This window comes from Periplaneta americana, chromosome 3 (assembly GCF_040183065.1).
Source record: "Periplaneta americana isolate PAMFEO1 chromosome 3, P.americana_PAMFEO1_priV1, whole genome shotgun sequence".
NCBI classification, from domain to species: Eukaryota; Metazoa; Arthropoda; class Insecta; order Blattodea; family Blattidae; genus Periplaneta; species Periplaneta americana.
This window is the reverse complement of record NC_091119.1, coordinates 154,721,229-154,741,901: the sequence shown is the minus strand read 5'-3', so window position 1 is coordinate 154,741,901 and position 20,673 is coordinate 154,721,229. Positions and strand designations below refer to the sequence as shown.

At 35.7% G+C, this 20,673-nt stretch overlaps 1 protein-coding gene across 4 annotated transcripts in view; it reads left to right on the top strand.

Moving 5' to 3' along the window:
• The first annotated feature begins 1,748 nt into the window (after positions 1–1,748).
• LOC138696701 (nucleolar transcription factor 1-A-like) overlaps positions 1,749–20,673 on the top strand; it is a 28,532-nt gene continuing 9,607 nt past the window's right edge. Inside the window, exons 1-10 of one of the 4 annotated variants that reach the window (XM_069822006.1) lie at positions 1,749–1,845; positions 6,511–6,776; positions 7,072–7,190; positions 8,484–8,639; positions 8,788–8,889; positions 10,977–11,098; positions 13,131–13,233; positions 15,969–16,124; positions 16,654–16,748; positions 18,636–18,813. In XM_069822006.1, coding sequence (XP_069678107.1) covers positions 6,536–6,776; positions 7,072–7,190; positions 8,484–8,639; positions 8,788–8,889; positions 10,977–11,098; positions 13,131–13,233; positions 15,969–16,124; positions 16,654–16,748; positions 18,636–18,813 — 1,272 coding nt within the window. In that variant the 5' untranslated portion in view covers positions 1,749–1,845; positions 6,511–6,535. Of the gene's footprint in view, positions 1,846–2,079; positions 2,605–3,177; positions 3,204–6,510; positions 6,777–7,071; positions 7,191–8,483; positions 8,640–8,787; positions 8,890–10,976; positions 11,099–13,130; positions 13,234–15,968; positions 16,125–16,653; positions 16,749–18,635; positions 18,814–20,673 lie in introns of those variants that run through there. The other 3 variants (XM_069822007.1, XM_069822008.1, XM_069822005.1) reach the window with 3 other exon arrangements.

Below are 20,673 nucleotides of genomic sequence, written 5' to 3'. Positions count from 1 at the left end.
AATATGACGTAGGTGCGAACAAATGGACACACAATTTTACTGATAAAGAAATTTAAATTTCAGTTAAAATAAAATTGTACTTTATTTACTATAGGTAACAAACACTAATGTGTAGTAAAGGGATGCCTTGGTTTCATTTGGGTAAAGTCATTAATTAGCTCGTCTTTTATTCCACAAGCTTTTATAAAAGTTTATAACATTTTAATATTAATAGATAGCCTACAGTTCTCACATTTGATATTTATGTCGTAAGCACTGGACAGGCAAGAGAGATCAGAACACATATACTTCCCATTAGAATGTAAAGACGCTGACAATGTATGTCACTCAAGACAAAACGCTGAAAATGTGATTAAAATAAATGTGTTCATTCTTACTTTTATGCCCAAGATCATATCCTTCACTGCAAATCCAGCATTCTCCAATCTTTTCTATTTTCCGCCTTTCTCTTGGTCTCCCTACATGATCTATATATTTAGTCGTCTGGCATCCGATATCGTCTTCTGCCCCGAATTTTTCTCCCATTTACCATTTCTTCCGGTGGATATAGCCATTTGTTGTTTAGTCAACTGTCCAAAGCCAGGTCTGAACCTCACAAGTGATACCAACAAGGCACCACTTATGAGGCAACATAGCCCATGTATGTGCCCTGGACCTTCGTTGCGGGAAGAATACCTGGCCGTTGCTTGCTACATAATTAGGTACTACTTTTTCTCTTCAGTAGTAGTACTACTCAATTATTCTTTTTTTAAATCGAGGGGGAGGCATATCCCCCTCCCCTCCTAAATGACTCTTCTGATCAATCCGTGTCACAATATAAAAATCGAAAAAATCGAAAAATCGAAGGAGAATTGGGAGGAAAATTTAAAAGGTACGCAAAACGCGTCCTTGCAAGGGGTTGGGGGCTGTACAAAACTAAATATGTGAGCTCCAAGCCTGTTGGCCACTAGTCTCACTCCGGGTTACGCTGCTCCCCTGAAGGAGCTCTAGAAAATTTTGAAGGGGAAGCCGAAATTGGACGTAACCTCTTAGGTACCACATACTCGAGGGGGGCTGAGACTGATCAATTGATCACGGAACGGGGCGAGGAGGAGTTGGCTGGTGTGTGCCGTTAGGATGGCAAGACGCCGTCATCTGTTGTTCGATGACAAAGCAGGTGAAGGCTTTCGGAAGAAGCGCCGTGAAATCTAAACTGCAATTTGAGGGGTCCCTGTCCTTTCAATTTGCGTCTTATTGAGTGACCTCGTATGTTTAATATACTATTAATATTATCTGAAATAGGGCATACATAATTTATAAGGAAGGTGGAATATATATGGGGAAGGGCATATAGGTCCGTGGCCCATTTCTTATAGGGCTCATCCCGACATTTGTCTTACGCCTGAGGAAAACCACGGAATACCTTAGGCAGGATGAGTTGTCTCATATAAGAGACTAGCCAATTTGGCTATTCTGTTGGAGTCACAATATATGGCGGGTGGTTATTTAAATGCTACTCGAGATGATAACTTCTTTGTCCTTACAGTAGCCAATCAGGTGCTCTGTTGAGCACTGTAGCTTACGAATGTCAGAAAACATGTTGACCAATATAATATGCACATTTATGAAATGAACAATTGAAGAAAAATATGTAACTGTATTATTTAGTGACATATATATTTCACTGTGGTTATTAGATTTTATAAGTGTACTGTATGTGATCTTTAAATGGTACATTATTTTTATTAATATAAATGTGTAACTAGCTAATTTCAATTATAATATTGGTATCATTGAAGGCGCGTGTCCTATCACACGTGTTAGGAGAGAAGAGTTGCGAAGGAAGTGGTATAATTGTATGTGAAGGTATATTTCATTTATATCAGTATTACCGAAGTGTTTATTCATTCGAATGTTTTTCTGTGTTTTATATTGACTATTTGTAATATTTTTTATAACTTTTATATTTGAGAAGTGTGGAAATACGTATATTTGTGTGTTGTTGCTCAAGATGGCCGCCTGTCTGATTTCGTTGGCCGCGATCGCGGCTGTAGTAGCCGGCAACCATGTTCCGCTCATTGCGATGGCGTATTTTCCGATATTGACAAATATTCCTTTGACTTGCAGATTTGATAGATGTATTGTAATAATCCATGATCATTCGTTATTATTCTATTGTGCCTGTTTTGCCAAATTACTTTGTAATTATTAAAATAAAAGTGAAAGATGTGTTGCGTGTAGGTCGACTGAGTGGAAACGGAATGCGGGCGAGGCTTGCTCTCGATTCCGGCGGGTGATGGGGGGATCGCCGCCATGTCGTGAGGGACCGGTCTCGGTGACGTGCGAGGCAGGCCATCGGATGTGGGTCGGTAACTTCGGCTGGCCTCGGACTCTATACCCCGGGCTTCGCTAGCCTCCAAGACCGGGGATGATGCGGTTGCTTGGGCGGGTGGCACGGAGGCTGAGCGCCGGTCGTGAAAGCGTATGATTGCGATGGACAGTGGCGGCTTCGCTGCAAATATTATCTAAACCGAGGCTTTCAGTTCATACAGTTATGGATATGAATTTCACGCAGTGCATAGCATGAAAAATATTTATTTCATATACGATTTCCAAATATTGTTTGTATGTATACATTGGTGAACTACAACACTCATGTTTTAAACTGCGTTGCATAGAAGTGTGGGTTGTCTTATATTTTAAATTTGTGTAATATATAAAAACTAATTCCGGTAATAAGTTAAAATGATTTATTGAAGCCACCGGTAATATCTTCGTATTACCATACTCTTAACCATTATAGTCAGACGTCATATGGTTCATATCAGAGAAATAACTTACTGAGATTTGCTCTTACTTTTTCGATTTATTTGAATTCATTATTGTACACTTCGTTAAAGATAGACAAAATTTGTTTTTAGCTGAATACCAAATAGTTCATATTGTGGGGAAATGTCGAAACTATATTTGGAAGTGAAAAACTTGTGTGAACAGCAACTGGTGTAAATTATGTGAGAAAAAATGCATAACATAACTTAATTCTTTTCTTAATTTTCATCATTATTTTGAACATTACAACGAAAAAATTATTATACCTTTACATAATATTGAGATCTGTGGAAAGGGTTAAGTTAATATTTTAAGTCTGAAATATATGTTTCAAGTTTATCATAATTATGGTACCGACTTTCATCTAGTTAGGTTAATTCTCCTATGAAAGTAAGGTACCGTATGAGCGATTAATTAAATGATCGCATTAACTAAAAACTTATTGCCATAAATGTTTATAGTTGTTTTTTAGTTTGTATTCAAAATATGTCTTAGAAACTGCATGAACTGTCATATAGCATGGCTTACTGATATACAGTACGACAAGCCCACGATTGCTTAGGCACTAATGGGGTTTATTGTACTATCTCTATCAGTGACAGGGAATTTCCAGGTTTACTTTCCTTTCGACACCATCCAGAATTTTGATACCGGTAATTAATGTTTTGTTAATTTCACAGAATTTGACTCGTTTATTTTGAAGTCAACCTGTTAGTGGAATTCTAATACGTATATATTCTGACGTTTCATCATAATAAATTATTTTTATCATCTTGACCCACGAAACTACTACTATGATGCAAGATTTATTTTGTGTGTCTTATCAGGATATGTCATGAGTTGAGGAAATGTACTATATGGAATTATAATTGCTATATTTTGCTACAGTTTCCACTTCTGAACATTGTAACTTTAATTTCAAATTTGTCAGTTTGACTCCAACAACCAATACAACATGTTGCCAGAACTTGGATTCTTCTCACTAGTTAATAACTTCATTTCTTCAATGTAATTATCATATCACTTAAAATCACATATAAATATTAATAATTCCGACACGTTATTCAGTACATGTCTGGAAGGTTATGCAACAAGAAGACATATCATAGTACCAGTAGTAGCAAAATACTAAAAAGGAGTAATGCACAGCTTCTCTCCCTCTCTTCTCCTTGCTCCAAAAATCTGTAGTCCTACTCTGCCAAATAAGTAACACGGACGTAAGTGCTTAGATGCTATGTTGATATAAATACAGGGTTAATACAAAGAAATGACACTTGGTGTTGTATAAAACAAAACCATCTCTGGTATCACTATGCTTTTCGCTGACGCAAACATAATAGCTAATAGCTCAGATGATTGTCTGTGATATTGATATGCATTTTGCGCTGTTAAGTTGAACTGCCTCAGCTGCATGAGGACAGAGGGAACTTCATCATCCAACAGGATGACTGGCACCGGGGTGTTAGAAATTATCTGAACGAAACACTTCCACAGTGCTGATTTGCTGTGTATTGGACAACAACTGCACTCTTGCATGGTGGCCATCAAGGAGCCCCAATCTCACGCTGTGCGATTTTTTTTTCTTTGGGAATTTGTGAAAGACAAGGTTTACGCCCTCCCACTTTCTAATGATTTAGATGAACTGATTTTTATGTGAAATTTTTAGATTTATAGGTGAAATGATTTAGATTGGAATGAACTAAACTATCGTCTTGATGTGTGCCTTGTGACACGAACACATATCGAACATTTGTAAGTTACAAAAGTAAACTTGAAGAATTACTTTATAAATTAGTGTAAACTAATTTGGTATTTATAAACATTAAACATACCTGTTTCGTTATAGTAACCATGTATAGGTAAATTAAATAATTCTTAATACACTCAAATACGAAGTTATTGTACTCCAGTTATACATTTTGTGGCTTGAGTATGTGCGTGTAATTCATTTGTACTACATATATCTGGTTGTATATTATAATCACTTCTGATACTTTTTTTATTTATGAAAATCTGTATTTTTTAAATGAAATAAGCAGCTGTACTGTGAAATTACCCACCTGAGGGGGAAAATTATGAAACTAATGAAATTGCTTTTGTGTACGTTTGCCCACACACATTTCAGCTATGAATAGGTTTTGTCATTTATGTGTATTTAATGTTGAATTATTAATTTGCATGAGTCTGATTTTCCCTGCGTGGCATTTTTATTCGCTCTGTTGTTTCCTTATGCCATTACTACAGCAGCACTCCAGGATTAAATGAGAATGTCATAAGCATAAATTAGAATACAATATACAGCTTATTGCTTATTTAAGAGGACAACATAGTGTGGAATTTGACGCATCTGGTAACGAAGGATGAAATTTCTGAACATGGGTGTATCATTAAAAATAATTTTCCTTGACTCCATCTATTGTGACACGAAGTTTGTACAATTTTTCTATGCCGTGCATAAACACTCATTTTGATTTTGTGTGAGTACAGAGAGAGGGAGGGGGACACGCGCATATTCTCTCTCCCTCTCTCCCCCTCCCTCCCTCTCCCCTCACCATACACTCACTTTAGAGTGGGGATTTGTTGCATGTGTAGACGTACTGTAATATATTACAGGAGCAACTAGATCTAAAAAAAGTAGCACTTCATAGATTCATTGGCTTCACAAGTAAATACTAGCTATATTTAGAAAATTCCAAGTTAGCAACATTTTCATTAAAATATTTTTACACACATGTGAAATTTCTTTTAGGGTAATCTAAAATATATGCTTTGGAATACAGTCTCATTATAAAAGAAAAATATGTAAACATTAACGTAACACTCGTGAAAAAAATATGTATTATGTTTAGTTGCCTGACTTGTGAAATGTAATTTAAGACCTTATGAAAGACTTTAATGAACAGAATGAATCATACATTGAATTTATATTTATATTTACAGATATTGACTGAATAACAAATAATTACTTTGCTATGTACAGTACGATTATTTAGTCATGACAGTCACCGACAATGTGCGCCTGGGTCAGGCGAGTCCATTAAGTTATGCCAAGGAGTGTTCGGGTTAGTCGCATTCAGAACGATCGGATGTCACACATGAGGTAGAACTGTGTGTTTCCAGTACAGTTAAGCTGTACTGCATTTCTTTACTGACCACTCGACCTTATCTCTACTCCAAAACTCTCCCCACTACTCCTATTACTTTCTCTCTTTCGCGTCGCCGAGCTGTCAGGACTAAATAATTGGTCTGTAACATATTAACAACAGACAATCTAAATGATATATCAAATCATATTACAACTTGTAAATAGATTACAGTGTGTAATGTTGTTTTATTGTATTGTAATCTATTTTGTCCTATTGCACTCTGTTACCGAATTTTCATATTGGATCATAATCAGTAAGCTACATGACAAGCTCAAAATTTCGCAGTTTGAATGTTTTTATAACTTTCGAGCTGTTTATTAAATTCATTCATTCATAGTGTTCTGCCCAAGAGCAGGGCTTTCACTGCAAACCCAGCATTCTCCAGTCTTTCATATTTTCTGCCTTCCTCTTTTTCTCTGCATATGATTCACATATCTTAATGTCGTCCATCATCTGATATCTTCTTCTGCCCCGAACTCTTCTCCTGTTCACCATTCCTTCATCTGCTTTTTATAACTTTTAAACTAACCATACACTTGTTGAATTGGTTTTACAGGCGTGATTTACACAATAGTCTGACAATGGTGTCTAAGAAAAAGCGGCCTCCGCCCCTTGCTGTGGATGCCACCACAGAGTCCATAGCGAAGAAGATCCGCCCTAGTGATGGTGCTAGCACCAGTCATAGTTTTACCTCTGTAGCTAGCAAAGGAAATGGAGGGAGTTCTCGAAGCAAGAAGTCTAAAGAAGGAAAGAGTGTTCTAGTAAAAACTGAAGATGAGGAAGACATAGTTCCCCACCATAGCACACACCCATCCAATGATGGTGAGATAGTAGTTGCATACAGGTTGTTTTAAAAATTAGATACTTTAAGTTTGATTTATTACCTTAGTTCTATGTTAGGTATATACTTTAATTTATATTCTAAGTTCTATATTAGGTGTTAGGTGACCTACATATTTTAATTTATAATGTGAGTTCTGTGTTAGGTATTTTAAAAATTAAGCTTAAGATAAAATTATTGTAGATATGGAGGAGAAAAAGATAGTGAAAAAGTAATTCCTTATATTTGTTTCAGATTTATTTTCTTTGATATTGTTTAATAAGTTTTCTGTTACAGATATTCCTGACTGGCCAGAAGCTGACCTTATGGAACTGATGAGACGAATGGAAAAGGAAATTCCCCAGAAAGATAGTTTGCGGTTTGATTCACGTGCAGACAAGCTTAATTGGGAAAATGTGAGAATATTTCATAGTACACTGAATTATAAGTTTTGATGCTGATTCCTTGTTTGCATTGTCATATGCAGCAATAGGTTCCAATGTTTAATATTGCATTGTACTACAAACAGTAGGAAATGCAATATGTATGAAGTTGTGTAGCATGCTTGCGATATTTCGATACCTGTTTCTAGGAAATTTTAATGCAAGGTTAGATATGAAATATCTATACCTCCAGGGTGTGTAATTCTTTAACTGAGAATAAGCAAATCTGCATTTTATTTGGTTACCAAGGAAAGCTAGCACCAGTTGATATTAAGATACTTTCTCCATTTTAAAATGTTAATGAAGTAAGCACCTACGATAGGTTAGGTTCAACTGTACTGATGGCCTCGTTTTGCTCTACATTTACGACACTACTGGCATAGAATCGATGAGGAGAAATGTGTGGAATATTCCGGGGTTCCCACATTAAAACAAGAGCATTAATTAACATACATATACTTCGTTCCATAATGTCTGACAAGGGATGTAAACATTGCTGGCAGAGGAGGAGACAAGTGTAAAGTTTGGCATCTAAAGCATTCTATATCCGTCCAACTTAAAGACAAGCATGAAATGAGACCTCTGCCATTGGTTGAATAGCGATTATACTTCTCTCCTCTTCTGTCAGCAATGTTTACTTCTCATGTCAGACATTATGGAATGAAGTATAGTGTAAGACTGGAATCTGCAAACCATTAAGGTGCAGGTGATTCATCTGGTGTGTGTGTTTGTGCATGCACTTGCGAAAATAGTTGCTGAATTATTATTCTGTTATCTCATCAGTATTCCACAGCCTTTTAAATAAAAAAATTCCTAAAATAAAAGGCTGAATATATTGTCTTTTTTTTTTAATCATATTTCAAGAGGAGATATAGATTTATTTTGTTGCTTTCTTGGTGTTTATTTTCCAAATGTTCAATTTATACCAATGATGTCATGCTTAGACCAATAGGAGAAATTCGTTCTCTAGATATATGCACAAATTTGGAAATAATCCATTTTCATTATATCGTCCCTCCTCTGGCAAACTAGCGAAAGTGACAAATAAGCGCCCCTGCTCTTAAGGTCTTAAGATCTATATTGTACTTAGTACAATATAGACCTTAAGTGCAGGGGCGCTTATTTGTCACTTTCGCTATTTTGCCAGAGGAGGGACGATATTTTATATGATATTTAAAAATCACATTTTATTTCAGAAAGTAATACCGGTATTATGAACATTGCTCACATTTTGTTGTAAGAAATATATGAAATGGTTGCTTACAGATCAGCTTCAGTGACTATTCAGCAGAGCAATGCAGGGAGATGTGGGGAAAGATACAGAAAAGACTAAGAAGATTCAGATTGCTCAGAGAGGTTCTAGAAGATGCAAAGGCCTGGGTTTCTAAACCATGGACAAACTTCTATCGTAGCCAGAAACAGGTAAAATTTCATATTTCATTATCCATTGAATTTTATTTTTTCATAATCAGCATTGTGTAGTTTTGATGAGATTCCTAAGAGTATTTCGTAAGATACCTAGTGATATAATATTTTATATGAGTGTTTGCTTTTCTGGTACTACATGCAGAATCGACATCCTGATTTACCAAGGCGGCCCCTTTCAACATACATGCTGTTTTATTTAGAGAAGAAAGACAGGGTTGCTAGAGAAAATCCTGGATTGGAAATGGTGAGTGTTAATAACTTCGAAACAAGTCATGTAAATATTTTAAATTATGACAGTTCTGTGCAAAGAATTTAAGGATATGTCTCTTCAGTGTAAATACTATTTTATTGCTACTTTTATTACATCACATATGCGGCATATTTCTCTCAATCCTTCTTTCTGTGTTTATAGCCTAGGAATATATAATTGAGTTATTTCTTATTGTTCTCTGCATTATTTAAGAAATTGCAGTTGTGTAATGCCATGTAATTGGTCACATTATGGGTAGGTTGTAAAGGATCAACCAAGTAAGCTATTTATTTCTAGTAATTATAATGAGAAAATAACATTGAAGGGAAAATTAAAACATTTGGCTTAATTTTAAAGAATCACAAATAATGACATACTTTGCATTCCATGGGAATGAATGATTAATAGAAAACTGATATTAGGAACTGAAGTAAATATAATTACCTTCCTCATTAAACTCTCTCTAAACATCTCTATACTCAAGACTATTTAAGACCAATAATTATACCGGGGTGTTATTTGCCAGGTGGATGGTGTATTGGATGATTGGGATATGCGCAGTGGAAGACTTAATAAATAGTGTGAATTTTCAGTAACAAATATAAGTAACAAATAATGAATAACAAATACATGAACGATTGAATGGAAGTAACATCTAAGTATGAAGTTAAATGAATGAAAGGAAAAGATATTACAAATTAATCTCAAATATGCAATAAACAAATCACGAACCATCGAGACTTTAGGCAAACTGGGCCAATATAGCTGGCAGTCATGATACAATCTACTTAACAAATTCCAAATAGTAGGTTCCTGACCTATTAGATCATTTAGCCGCTGGAACATTCTCGCAATATATACTCAACAACATATGAGACTTTAACATCAATGCCCAACCGGTATCATAACTCTTAATACGTGTCCCATTAGATTACAATCACCATGAAAATGCAGCTAACAAGTTCAATATATATTGACTCAGTATTCGATAAAGAAATAACCCAATATAAAGCGGTCACACAGCTGATCAATGTACACATAACCAATTAAACATTAATCTTACATACCTCCTTCATAATAATAATAATCTCTGTACTACTATAAACAACCTGATGCCCAAAAGAGAGAGAGAGAGAGAGAGAGAGAGAGAAATGGTAAATGATATACAACCGACGATAACTTCGAATACGTGTACTCGTTTAAATACCAACTGAAGCTCAATACACTTGGATTCATAAATACCACCGTGTAGAAAGTAATGATAACCAATTTGGAATAGTAAGTACTAGAATAATCACAAGACCCATACGATTCTAGTTTCATTACACGCACTATTACGATGTAAGCAATAAAGATCTTTAATCATCGCGATTTCACCAAACTGTCTCGGAATCTCAATTTGAGGTAACTCATCACAACTATATAACCTCACACAATCCCAAATACATAAACCAAGACCTATCATCAGCGAGTGATTTCCATACACGATCCACCAATATATCGCAAACACATACAACCAAATATCAAAATAATATCACAAGTTTAATTTAACTATTCCGATGATAAATCTAATACAACCTCATCACACAGCACTGAATCCCAAGATAGATTCCAAACAACTTTTCATGACGCCCGTAGATTCCTAAGTATAGTTAATAACACACTATTCTCGGAACAACCTTACACATCGAACTTAAGTTGCAAAGTGTAGTTTCAAGACAGACGCAAATTCTAAGTGAAGTTTACTAGACAGTTCCTGAATGTACATGTCTATGCGAGTCCTGGTTCCTGAGTGAAGTCAAATATAACTGAGCGTAACCATGAAACCTCGCTTCCCTCTCTCTTTTGTTTAACAAAACCAACCGGCCAATGGGAAAATTAGGTACAAAAATGAAAGGATAATTGGCGCTATCTATAATATGCTGTCGGAGTGAACTCTGTTAGGCGAGATGGTATACTAGCTGGATGACTGACGCGTCAAGCTCAGCTCAGAACTTAATGTACAGTTTTTATTAAGAGGACTAATGAGGATACATTACGATGGAAAACTCTTCATTGCTTTTCATAATGTTGTTTGACAGACTGGTGTATCCAAGTGCATAGCAGAGATGTACAAAAACTTACCTGCCAAGAAGAAGCAAAAGTATGTTGACATGGCAGCTGCTCAAAGAAGGGAATATGAACTAAAACTCGAGGAATTCTAGTAAGTATTTTTATACTACTGTAAAAATATTTTCCTTTCCACATGTTTTCAGGTACAGCATTATTTAAAAGCTAAGGTTCCCTGTGAAATAATTTTATACCTGGCTTAGTAAAAATTAGTTTTACTGTATATACACATTGCTGGTAACTCATTGTGTTCTGATAGTATGAACAAAGTTGCTGACATGAGCCTGTCTACAGTTCTGGTGTAATGGGAGTGAACCTTCCGCCAAAATTTATGGGAAAATGACAGAGATAAATGGTGCAATAGATGAAATGCCAGTGGAGGAATCTATTCTGCTGTATGTGATACACTGAAATGTTGACCTTATCTGATTAAGGTCATGAATTCATGCATGTACAATACTCATGGCGGCCGGTAGCTCAGTTGGTAGAGCAGCTGGCTACGGACTGGAAGGTCTGGGGTTCGATCCTAGGTGGTGACAGGATTTTTTCTCGTTGCCGAACTTTCAGAACGGCCCCGAGGTTCACTCAGCCTCCTATAAAATTGAGTACCAGGTCTTTCCCGGGTGTAAAAGGCGGTCAGAGCGTGGTGCTGACCACACCACCTTGCTCTAGTGCCGAGGTCATGGAAAGCATGGGGCTCTACCTCCATGCCCCCCAAGTGCCTTCATGGCATGTTACGGAGATACATTTATATTTTACAATACTTATACAAAATATATTTGGCATACATCTTCACTGAAAGCAACTGAAATGTAGCAGAACCATTGTTCCCCCCCCCCCACATTTAAAGGTGCGGTCGTACATCACTACTTTAGCAGCACTGCAGTACAAAATACTGTGCAACTCAAATGTTTGTAATGGCTACAAAACCAGCTGTTATGCCCAAGCTGTGACGCAGTCCAGAGCTTCATATTATCTTGCATTTACTTTACCTATAAGTTGTAAAATTTGTTTGTTGTATAAGTTATCAATAACAGTTTACAGTTACTGCAGCATTTTCCTTCTCATTTAGGATAAAATTAGTTTAAAAAAAGAAGCCCAAAAGTCACGTTCAGGAGTATTCACTTCAAACAAATCTTTATATTTATTTGTTATTGTTTAGTCAACTGTTCGAGATCTGAGTCTCACATGTAATATCAAGACGGCATCACTTACGAGGCAACTAGGCCAAGAGATAATGGAGTAGGGTGGCCAGTTCCTTTCCCCCTCCATTGCATACATCACCGATTAGCTACATATGAGCCGTTCAAAGCAAAATTGGGTAATGAGGTTTAAAGTAAAAATTCTATAAAATACAGCGCAAAGTAGCAATTAATATGGCCTTCTTGCTATCCACTGACTACTAATAGTTTAAATAAATTGAATATTAATTGCTCCTTTGCGCTATATTTTACAGAATGTTTACTTTAACCCTCATTACCCATTTTTGACTTACACCACTTCTGCTCTGAATGGCTCATATTACACTAATCAGACTTCAAATGCATACAAACAATTGTTCTTCCTCTGACACATATCATCAAGTGAGATATTTTTGGGTCTAGTTGGTAACGATAAAGTTAAAGTTAGTTACCATGTGTGTGTGATGGGAATCTAGCATGTTCAGATTTCTCTCCCGTCACATATGCTTTGCTTGCAGCAACTGTGCAGGGGAAATAATGGCAAACCCACTGATAGATTGTTGTTTAGCCAACTGTCCGAAGACAGGTCTAAATCTTACAAGTGTTATGAGGCAACTAGGCCAGGAGATAATGGGGTGGGGTAGGGTAGACAGTTCCATTCCCCCTTCATTGCATGAATCACGGACTAGTTACATATTATACTAGTCAGACTTCAGATGCATATAAATTGTATTCATATTGTAAATAATGTAATTTCTTGTAATCATATTGAATAATTGTTTTCATTTACTTATTTTCATTTTTACTATTACAGTTTACCTCATTGTTAACTAAACAAACATGAGAATATGATCTGATCGTGACTTTTGGGACATTCTGTACAGAGAATTAAACATACACATGTTGGATCAGTAACAAATATTTTGTTAAATTATTTCTTTGCAGTCGTGAACATCCAGATTTAGTTCCAAAGCCAGTGCCTTCCAAGGATCATAAAGCAGGAACAGCTGTAGAAATGGGACCACGTAAGCCAACAACACCATTTAAGGTAATTTGTGTAAGAATTGCTTGCATTCATTCAAGAAATATTCGCTTTAATGAATTTCCAGCTTTATTGTCTTATCTCACACAAACCTTCATCTGAGTGTCCTTTTTCATCTTAAAAATGTTGATCTTACAGTGACGAAATGAACATGTGGCACTAAATATAAAATCACTCTGAATTCATTGGATAGCTCTGTGGCGTCAATGTCTCTATTTTATTGGTGGTATTAAAATTTTTATAATTTTTTTAAAAACATAAATTGTTGTCATAGGTTTTAATTTAGGGATATTGTATTAAAAAATTAATTAAAATGTGTCTCAGTGAAACATACTGCAGAGTCCGTATAGGTCAGTTTCTATCTGATGCTTTTCCAATTCACTGCGGGCTAAAGCAGGGAGATGCACTATCACCTTCACTTTTTAACTTCGCTCTGGAATATGCCATTAGGAAAGTTCAGGATAACGGGCAGGGTTTGGAATTGAACGGGTTACATCAGCTTCTTGTCTATGCAGATGACGTGAATATGTTAGGAGAAAATACACAAATGGTTAGGGAAAACACGGAAATTTTACTTGAAGCAAGTAAAGCGATCGGTTTGGAAGTAAATCCCGAAAAGACAAAGTTTATGATTATGTCTCATGACCAGAATATTGTACGAAATGGAAATATAAAAATTGGAGATTTATCCTTCGAAGAGGTGGAAAAATTCAAATATCTTGGAGCAACAGTAACAAATATAAATGACACTCGGGAGGAAATTAAACGCAGAATAAATATGGGAAATGCGTGTTATTATTCTGTTGAGAAGCTCTTATCATCCATCTGCTGTCCAAAAATCTGAAAGTTAGAATTTATAAAACAGTTCTATTACCGGTTCTTCTGTATGGGTGTGAAACTTGGACTCTCACTCTGAGAGAGGAACATAGGTTAAGGGTGTTTGAGAATAAGGTGCTTAGGAAAATATTTGGGGCTAAGCGGGATGAAGTTACAGGAGAATGGAGAAAGTTACACAACACAGAACTGCACGCATTGTATTCTTCACCTGACATAATTAGGAACTTAAAATCCAGACGTTTGAGATGGGCAGGGCATGTAGCACGTATGGGCGAATCCAGAAATGCATATAGAGTGTTAGTTGGGAGACCGGAGGGAAAAAGACCTTTAGGGAGGCCGAGACGTTGATGGGAGGATAATATTAAAATGGATTTGAGGGAGGTGGGGTATGATGATAGAGACTGGATTAATCTTGCACAGGATAGGGACCGATGGCGGGCTTATGTGAGGGCGGCAATGGACCTTCGGGTTCCTTAAAAGCCATTTGTAAGTAAGTAAGTATTAAAAAAACGTGATCTGTGACATTCCAATTGTTCAAGTCTTTCTTGATTGCAGCTGGTTGTGACATCAGTAATAACGAAAAGTCTACTGTATTTTAAGTTTTTTTTCTATTGAAAATGGCTTCAACCCATGTTTCATAGTCGTATTCTTTTTTTATTCAAATTTTGGTTCCAAATTAGGATCAGCTTAAACTTTCCAGCTAATATGTTGTTGTTGTTATCTAATGCCGGGCTTTCGCAACGAAGCCATTAGCGTTCTTGCTCTCCAATATTTCTCTGTGGTGGATCCATCAGGTAAAACTTCACAGATTATGAGATGATCTTCAGTCATTTCTTCTTCTTTGTTGCATAGAGGGCAATTTGGATTTGTGTAAATTCCTATTTTATTCAAGTGTTTGGCCAAATAATCATGTTCTGTAAGCAGTCTGAATTTTGCTACTGCAGATTTACGTGGGATTTCTGGAATAATTTCTGGTTTTTTTATTAAAATGCTCCATTTTTTATCTTTGGCTTTGGTACATAGTGCTTGGTTTTGCTTGATTTTATATTTATTTTTAATTAGTCTTTTGACGGATGTAAAAGGTAGGCTTGTATTTGTATTCTGAATTAAATTGGATCCTTTTTTGGCAAGAAAGTCAGCAGTTTCATTTCCAGCAATTCTGCAATGTGCAGGTATCCATTGCAATTGAATTCTTTTCTGTAGTTTTTGAAGTTGTTGGATCATTTTGTGACATTCTTTAATTTGGATTGACATCATCCAGCTAATATTACATCAACAAAAAAACATTTAAATGATTTAACTTTTCTGAGATTCGTAAAACTTTAAAAAACATTTCCGAAAGTTGATTTGGTAGCAGACAATCCCATTTTTGTTCTTTACAGTAGCTTACTAACAACATTAATATTTCATTTAAAAGATAATGTCACTTAGTTTATATCGTCGTTTATTTTATGAAACCTCCTATGTACAGAAGAATATTAGTTAATTCAGTAGAAAACGTTGGTGATTATGGTGACAATATCGAGGATTAGTGTAGGCCTATTGACATTTAATTAATTTTTTCTTTCTCCTGAAAAATTATGATCTGTACTGTCAAATAGGCGATTTCATAAAATCAATGATGATATGTTAAACATGACAAATATAATATCTATCCATTTTAAACTCAAAGAAACTGAATAGGAACACACACACACATTTTCCAAATTATTTCGTCTTCATTATTTTTTTTTTTTTTTTTGTATTGTAGTTTAGAAACACATACTGTGACAAAATTATTTGGGGGGACACATTTCACCTGTAAGCCCCTCCCCTCCAATGATGTCTGTTAACAGATTTATAGACTGTGTCTGAATGACGTGAACGAAAAATTACCTGTGTTAATATGTGTACTTCTCTTGTAGTTGTTCTACGCAGATAAGGAGAATAGACACAAAAATGATCCAGATTTTGATAGGACAGAATTGCTTGAAAGGTGTAGAGAACAATGGCGGAGCATGAGTGATAAGAAGAAAGTTGTTTGGATCAATTGGGCCTTGGAAGAGGAAGCAAAGTACCAAGTATGTATTTGTTCTCTTGGTATTGTCTCCCCCCCCCCCCCAAAGGCTTCATTCTGACTCTTTTTCATATTAAATTAAGCGGTATAATGCACCAAATGCAGACTTAATTATATATATATATATATATATATATATATATAAGTTAGTAGTTGGCCAGCCAGCTCTCTTGTGTGTTCTCTGTAAACACATGCACTTATCCATATTCGAAACATTTTGTGAAATAAGTGAATAAAAAGTGGTGCATTTAATACCATTCTGTATAGTATAATATAGATATAGTTTTGTCCTGTTATAAAGAAGGTACAGAATGGCAACTCTCAATACCGATGGGAAAAAAGGTGTTTGGATGTTATTATAAAGAGGATATAATAATACCTCAATATTTTTCCGCAGGTATACGAAAATTTAAGCAGACTGTCATTTGTAGATTTCACAATGTAGACATTAATAAATCCAGTTCATTTCGTTATTTTATCTATGTTGCTGTGACAATTTTATTCATCTACAAACTTTCAATCATGGTTTACAGGAAGAACTGAAAGCTTATATGTCAGAGAATCCTAACTTCGTACCATCAAATGTGAAGGCTATTCTCACCAAGGAAGAGAAGAACCTAAAGGAAAGGTGAGATGATTGTACATCGGTTTTTACATTACCTGCAATGTAGGTTGAATATTTTCAGTGCATATAAAATGTATGTTAACTTAATTGCCTGCATGTCTGTAATTCGAAAAATACAGAAGGAAATTATTTATTATACCCTACTTGATGTATATGCACTCTATTACTTGGGGATAGAATAATAGAGATCTTATTTACATGATATTGCACAGAACACATTTATATTTACTGTTATGAGCGAATCCAGAAATGCATATAGATTATTAGTTGGGAGACCAGAGGGAAAAAGACCTTTGGGGAGACCGAGACGTAGATGGGAGGATAATATTAAAAAGAATTTGAGGGAGGTGGGTATGATTATAGAGACTGGATTAATCTGGGTCAGGATAGTGACTGATGGTGGGCTTATGTGAGGGCGGCAGTGAACCTCTGGGTTCTTTAAAAGCCATAAGTAAGTTAAATTTAAAAACAGGTGTTAAGACTGCTTTCTATTCCATATTTAACAAATACTAGAATCATTCTTTTGCATAATTGAAGTTCATTGTGGTAGTCAGCCCATAAATATATCAGATATGAAATTTGGGTAATTATTGTACATTTAGTTTCTTCCAGTTTTTACTTTCTTGATTCTAGTATAAAAAGAAAACTAAGAAAATAGTAAGCTCTAGTTTGATCTAAATGAGAGGTTGGAAAGCAATGGTGGATCATTAATGTTTAGGTGAGAGGTTTGGACTTTTTCCATTGCTGGTTGTCACAATCAAAAAATTAAGACACAACGTTTCGAAGGGTGGTTCTCCCTTCGTCTTCAGGTGGAAGGAAGGAGAGAAAGGAAAAAACCTACTGTTGGGATCGTTATGTGGTTCAGGTTTTTCTTAATTAGAATCTCCACCGAAGCCAGGAATCAATCGATCAGTCATACAGAATAGCTGTACGTAACGATCCCAACAGTAGGTTTTTTCCTTTCTCTCCTTCCTTCCACCTGAAGACGAAGGAAGAACCACCCTTCGAAACGTTGTGTCTTAATTTTTTGATTGTGACAACCAGCAATAGAAAAAGTCCAAACCCCTCACCTAAACAAGCTCTAGTTTGACAGTAGTAATACATATTTTGAAGTTTCCTGAACCTATTTTCACAATGGTGTGTCTGCGTGCATGCATTTACATTTTGGAATTTACCAAAGCCTACTGTTTGGAGTAGTTGGCAGTTATACCAGGTGTTACAGAAATTTGTAGCAATGCAAAGTGATATTTTTTTTTTTAATGGGACATCCTATATTTCGTTGCATAAATTTTTGCGCTCTTCATCCTGATTCAAATCGTATAAGCATGAAATACCATACCTTTTATTAACAAAACAAAATATTATCTAAAAAAATATGTGTATCTTTTTAGTTATTTCGTGGGAAAGTAACTTTGAAAAGGTAAATTTCAGTATACATATTAAGTAGGCTATGATTTTTCTCTGGGCACAACATAATTGTTTTCATGGCATTTAATTGTTTGTTACTAAAAGACACTGCATCATGAAAATGTGGATATAATCCTTATTTATGAAAAGTGCAGGAAAAATTCTTGAGATATTTGCAGACTGTATCTTAAACGTCATCCAGAACGAAGACAGCCGTATTTTGTTCAAAGCCCACAGGTGTCCATAAGGGATATTACAAAAGAATCTGACATATCCAAAAGTTCGTTACAAAGTAATGGTTAAAATAGATGATGATCCCACTTTCCTATAGGAAATCTTGCTAACATGATATGGAACTGAACCATACATATGATCCCAATTTCCTTCAAGAAATTTTGCTAACCTGATATGGAACTGAGCTTTTAAGAAATATACTGTATATAGAGAAAATGACTTATGGTATCTTAATTATTTTGTTTATAGGGTGGCAGGAAAACCAGAGAAACCACCAAATTCAGGGTACAGTTTATTCTCACGCATAATGCTAGTGAGCCCTCAGATAAAACAGGTGGCACCAAAGGAACGAATGAGTCAGATCTCAAAACTATGGAAATCAATGAGTGAAAATGAAAAGAAAAAGTACCAGGAGCAAGTAAACCATGTAAGTTCATTGCCTCTTTTAAAACTTAAAAGGCAAATTATTATTTTTGGAGTCCTGTTACCCAGAGCGGTTTTTTATTCTGGATCCAGTAGTTAGATTCACCTTCTCTTCCCTTCCCTTCCCTGATGGAGTCAATACGTAGTTCTGAGACGTGAAATGTTTTTTCATCTATGACACTGTGCAGAATGTAAAAATTGTTTTTCCTCATCTGTAATCATATATAAATTTTTACCAGTAATAGCAGTATTTATAATGAAAGGACTAAGTTCTCTTAAGTCTTAAATATATTTATTTTTTCTCGTCTCTTCTACAGTTTAATGATTGGTGTAACAATATGAGGGTCCCCGCAAAAGTAAAAGTCTCCTTTAATTGTGCAACCTTGCTATCTTGACAGTGTATCTCTAAATCCTGTAAGAACAAACCATCATTTTCCCACATACTTTTGTTGTTTTTAGTACCCTTACACAACTGCAACCAGGACAATCAAACTCTGAGTCACTGTTTAGCAACTGTCGTAAGGGAGTTACCTTCTTCAGACTTTGTTCTGGAGGGAGCCTTTCAGTTATAAATCAGGTGATTGATCACATGCTTTCTGTGCTGACATGCAGCCATGTATTGTCATGCAGCAACAAAATATCTTTCTTCTATCAATATGGTTGAACACAATACACCTGGGAATGAAATTTTTTCAGGGTACTCACTGTGCATTGAAATTAATGGTAGTTGCTTTTGGAAAGATAATTTGACAAGTACCAGTAGTTGTACCAAGTCTCAGAAAATAGTGCCACAGTTTTTCTGTAAATTCACGTGAATCTCAGTCTGTTTGATTCCCGCTTGGTTTCTAGTTCAAAATGGTGAAGTCATGTTTCATCTCTTCATGATTCTTTCTTCTTTTCATATTGCTCCAACAGTTCGCCACAAATGGCTTTATAGCTTATGCTTGTGCGTATCTGTTAGCTGCCTCATGACTCACTTCAAACATACCTTTGAATACACACACAGCCACCGGCGTAGCTAGTCGGTTAAGGCGCTTGGGTGCGGGTTCGATCCCCACTTGGGCTGATTACCTGGTTGGGTTTTTTCCGAGGTTTTTCCCAACCATAAGATGAATGTCAGGTAATCTGTGGCGAATCCTGGGTCTCATTTCGCCATCTCACTATTACCAATCTCATCGACGCTAAATAACCTAGTAGTTGATACAGTGTCGTTAAATAACCAACAAAAAAAATACACACACACACACACTTGCTTTACCAATTGGAGAGACAATGCAGACTGCAGACTTTGCCAGATGTCCTCTTTGGTCAGTAATTGATTGTGCTGCAATTGATAGTATTATTTCTGTAGTTTACTATGGATGATTTCCACTCTCATTGTCATACACCAGGAATTTTATTTTTATAATCTTCCACTGGATGGAGGTTGCCTATAAGACAAAGAATACATTACAGCAATACATAGTTACATTTGGAATTTGGTTGAAAAATGTTGTTGTTTTCTAATGCCAGGTGTTTGACAATAAAGTCATTTGACCTCTTGCACTCCAATATTTTTCAAAGATATTGTCATGGTCAACCACTGAAGCACAGATTTTGAGGTGTTCCAAATCCATTTCTTGTAGTTGAAAAATGTATGTTGCTTCTAACATCGAGAACAGCAGCCATCTTGAATGAGTGATACAATTACATCACTTGTGGAAACTGAGCAAACTTAATTTGAATAGAGGTGGGAAGTTTAGGTCCTACCTCTGTGCATTGAGCATTAAGATGCATTGAAACAAAATGTGGTGCATTATTTTTTGATTGGTACTTGTACATTACATTTTTTTTAGTAGGTTGTTTTAAATACATTACATTTCAT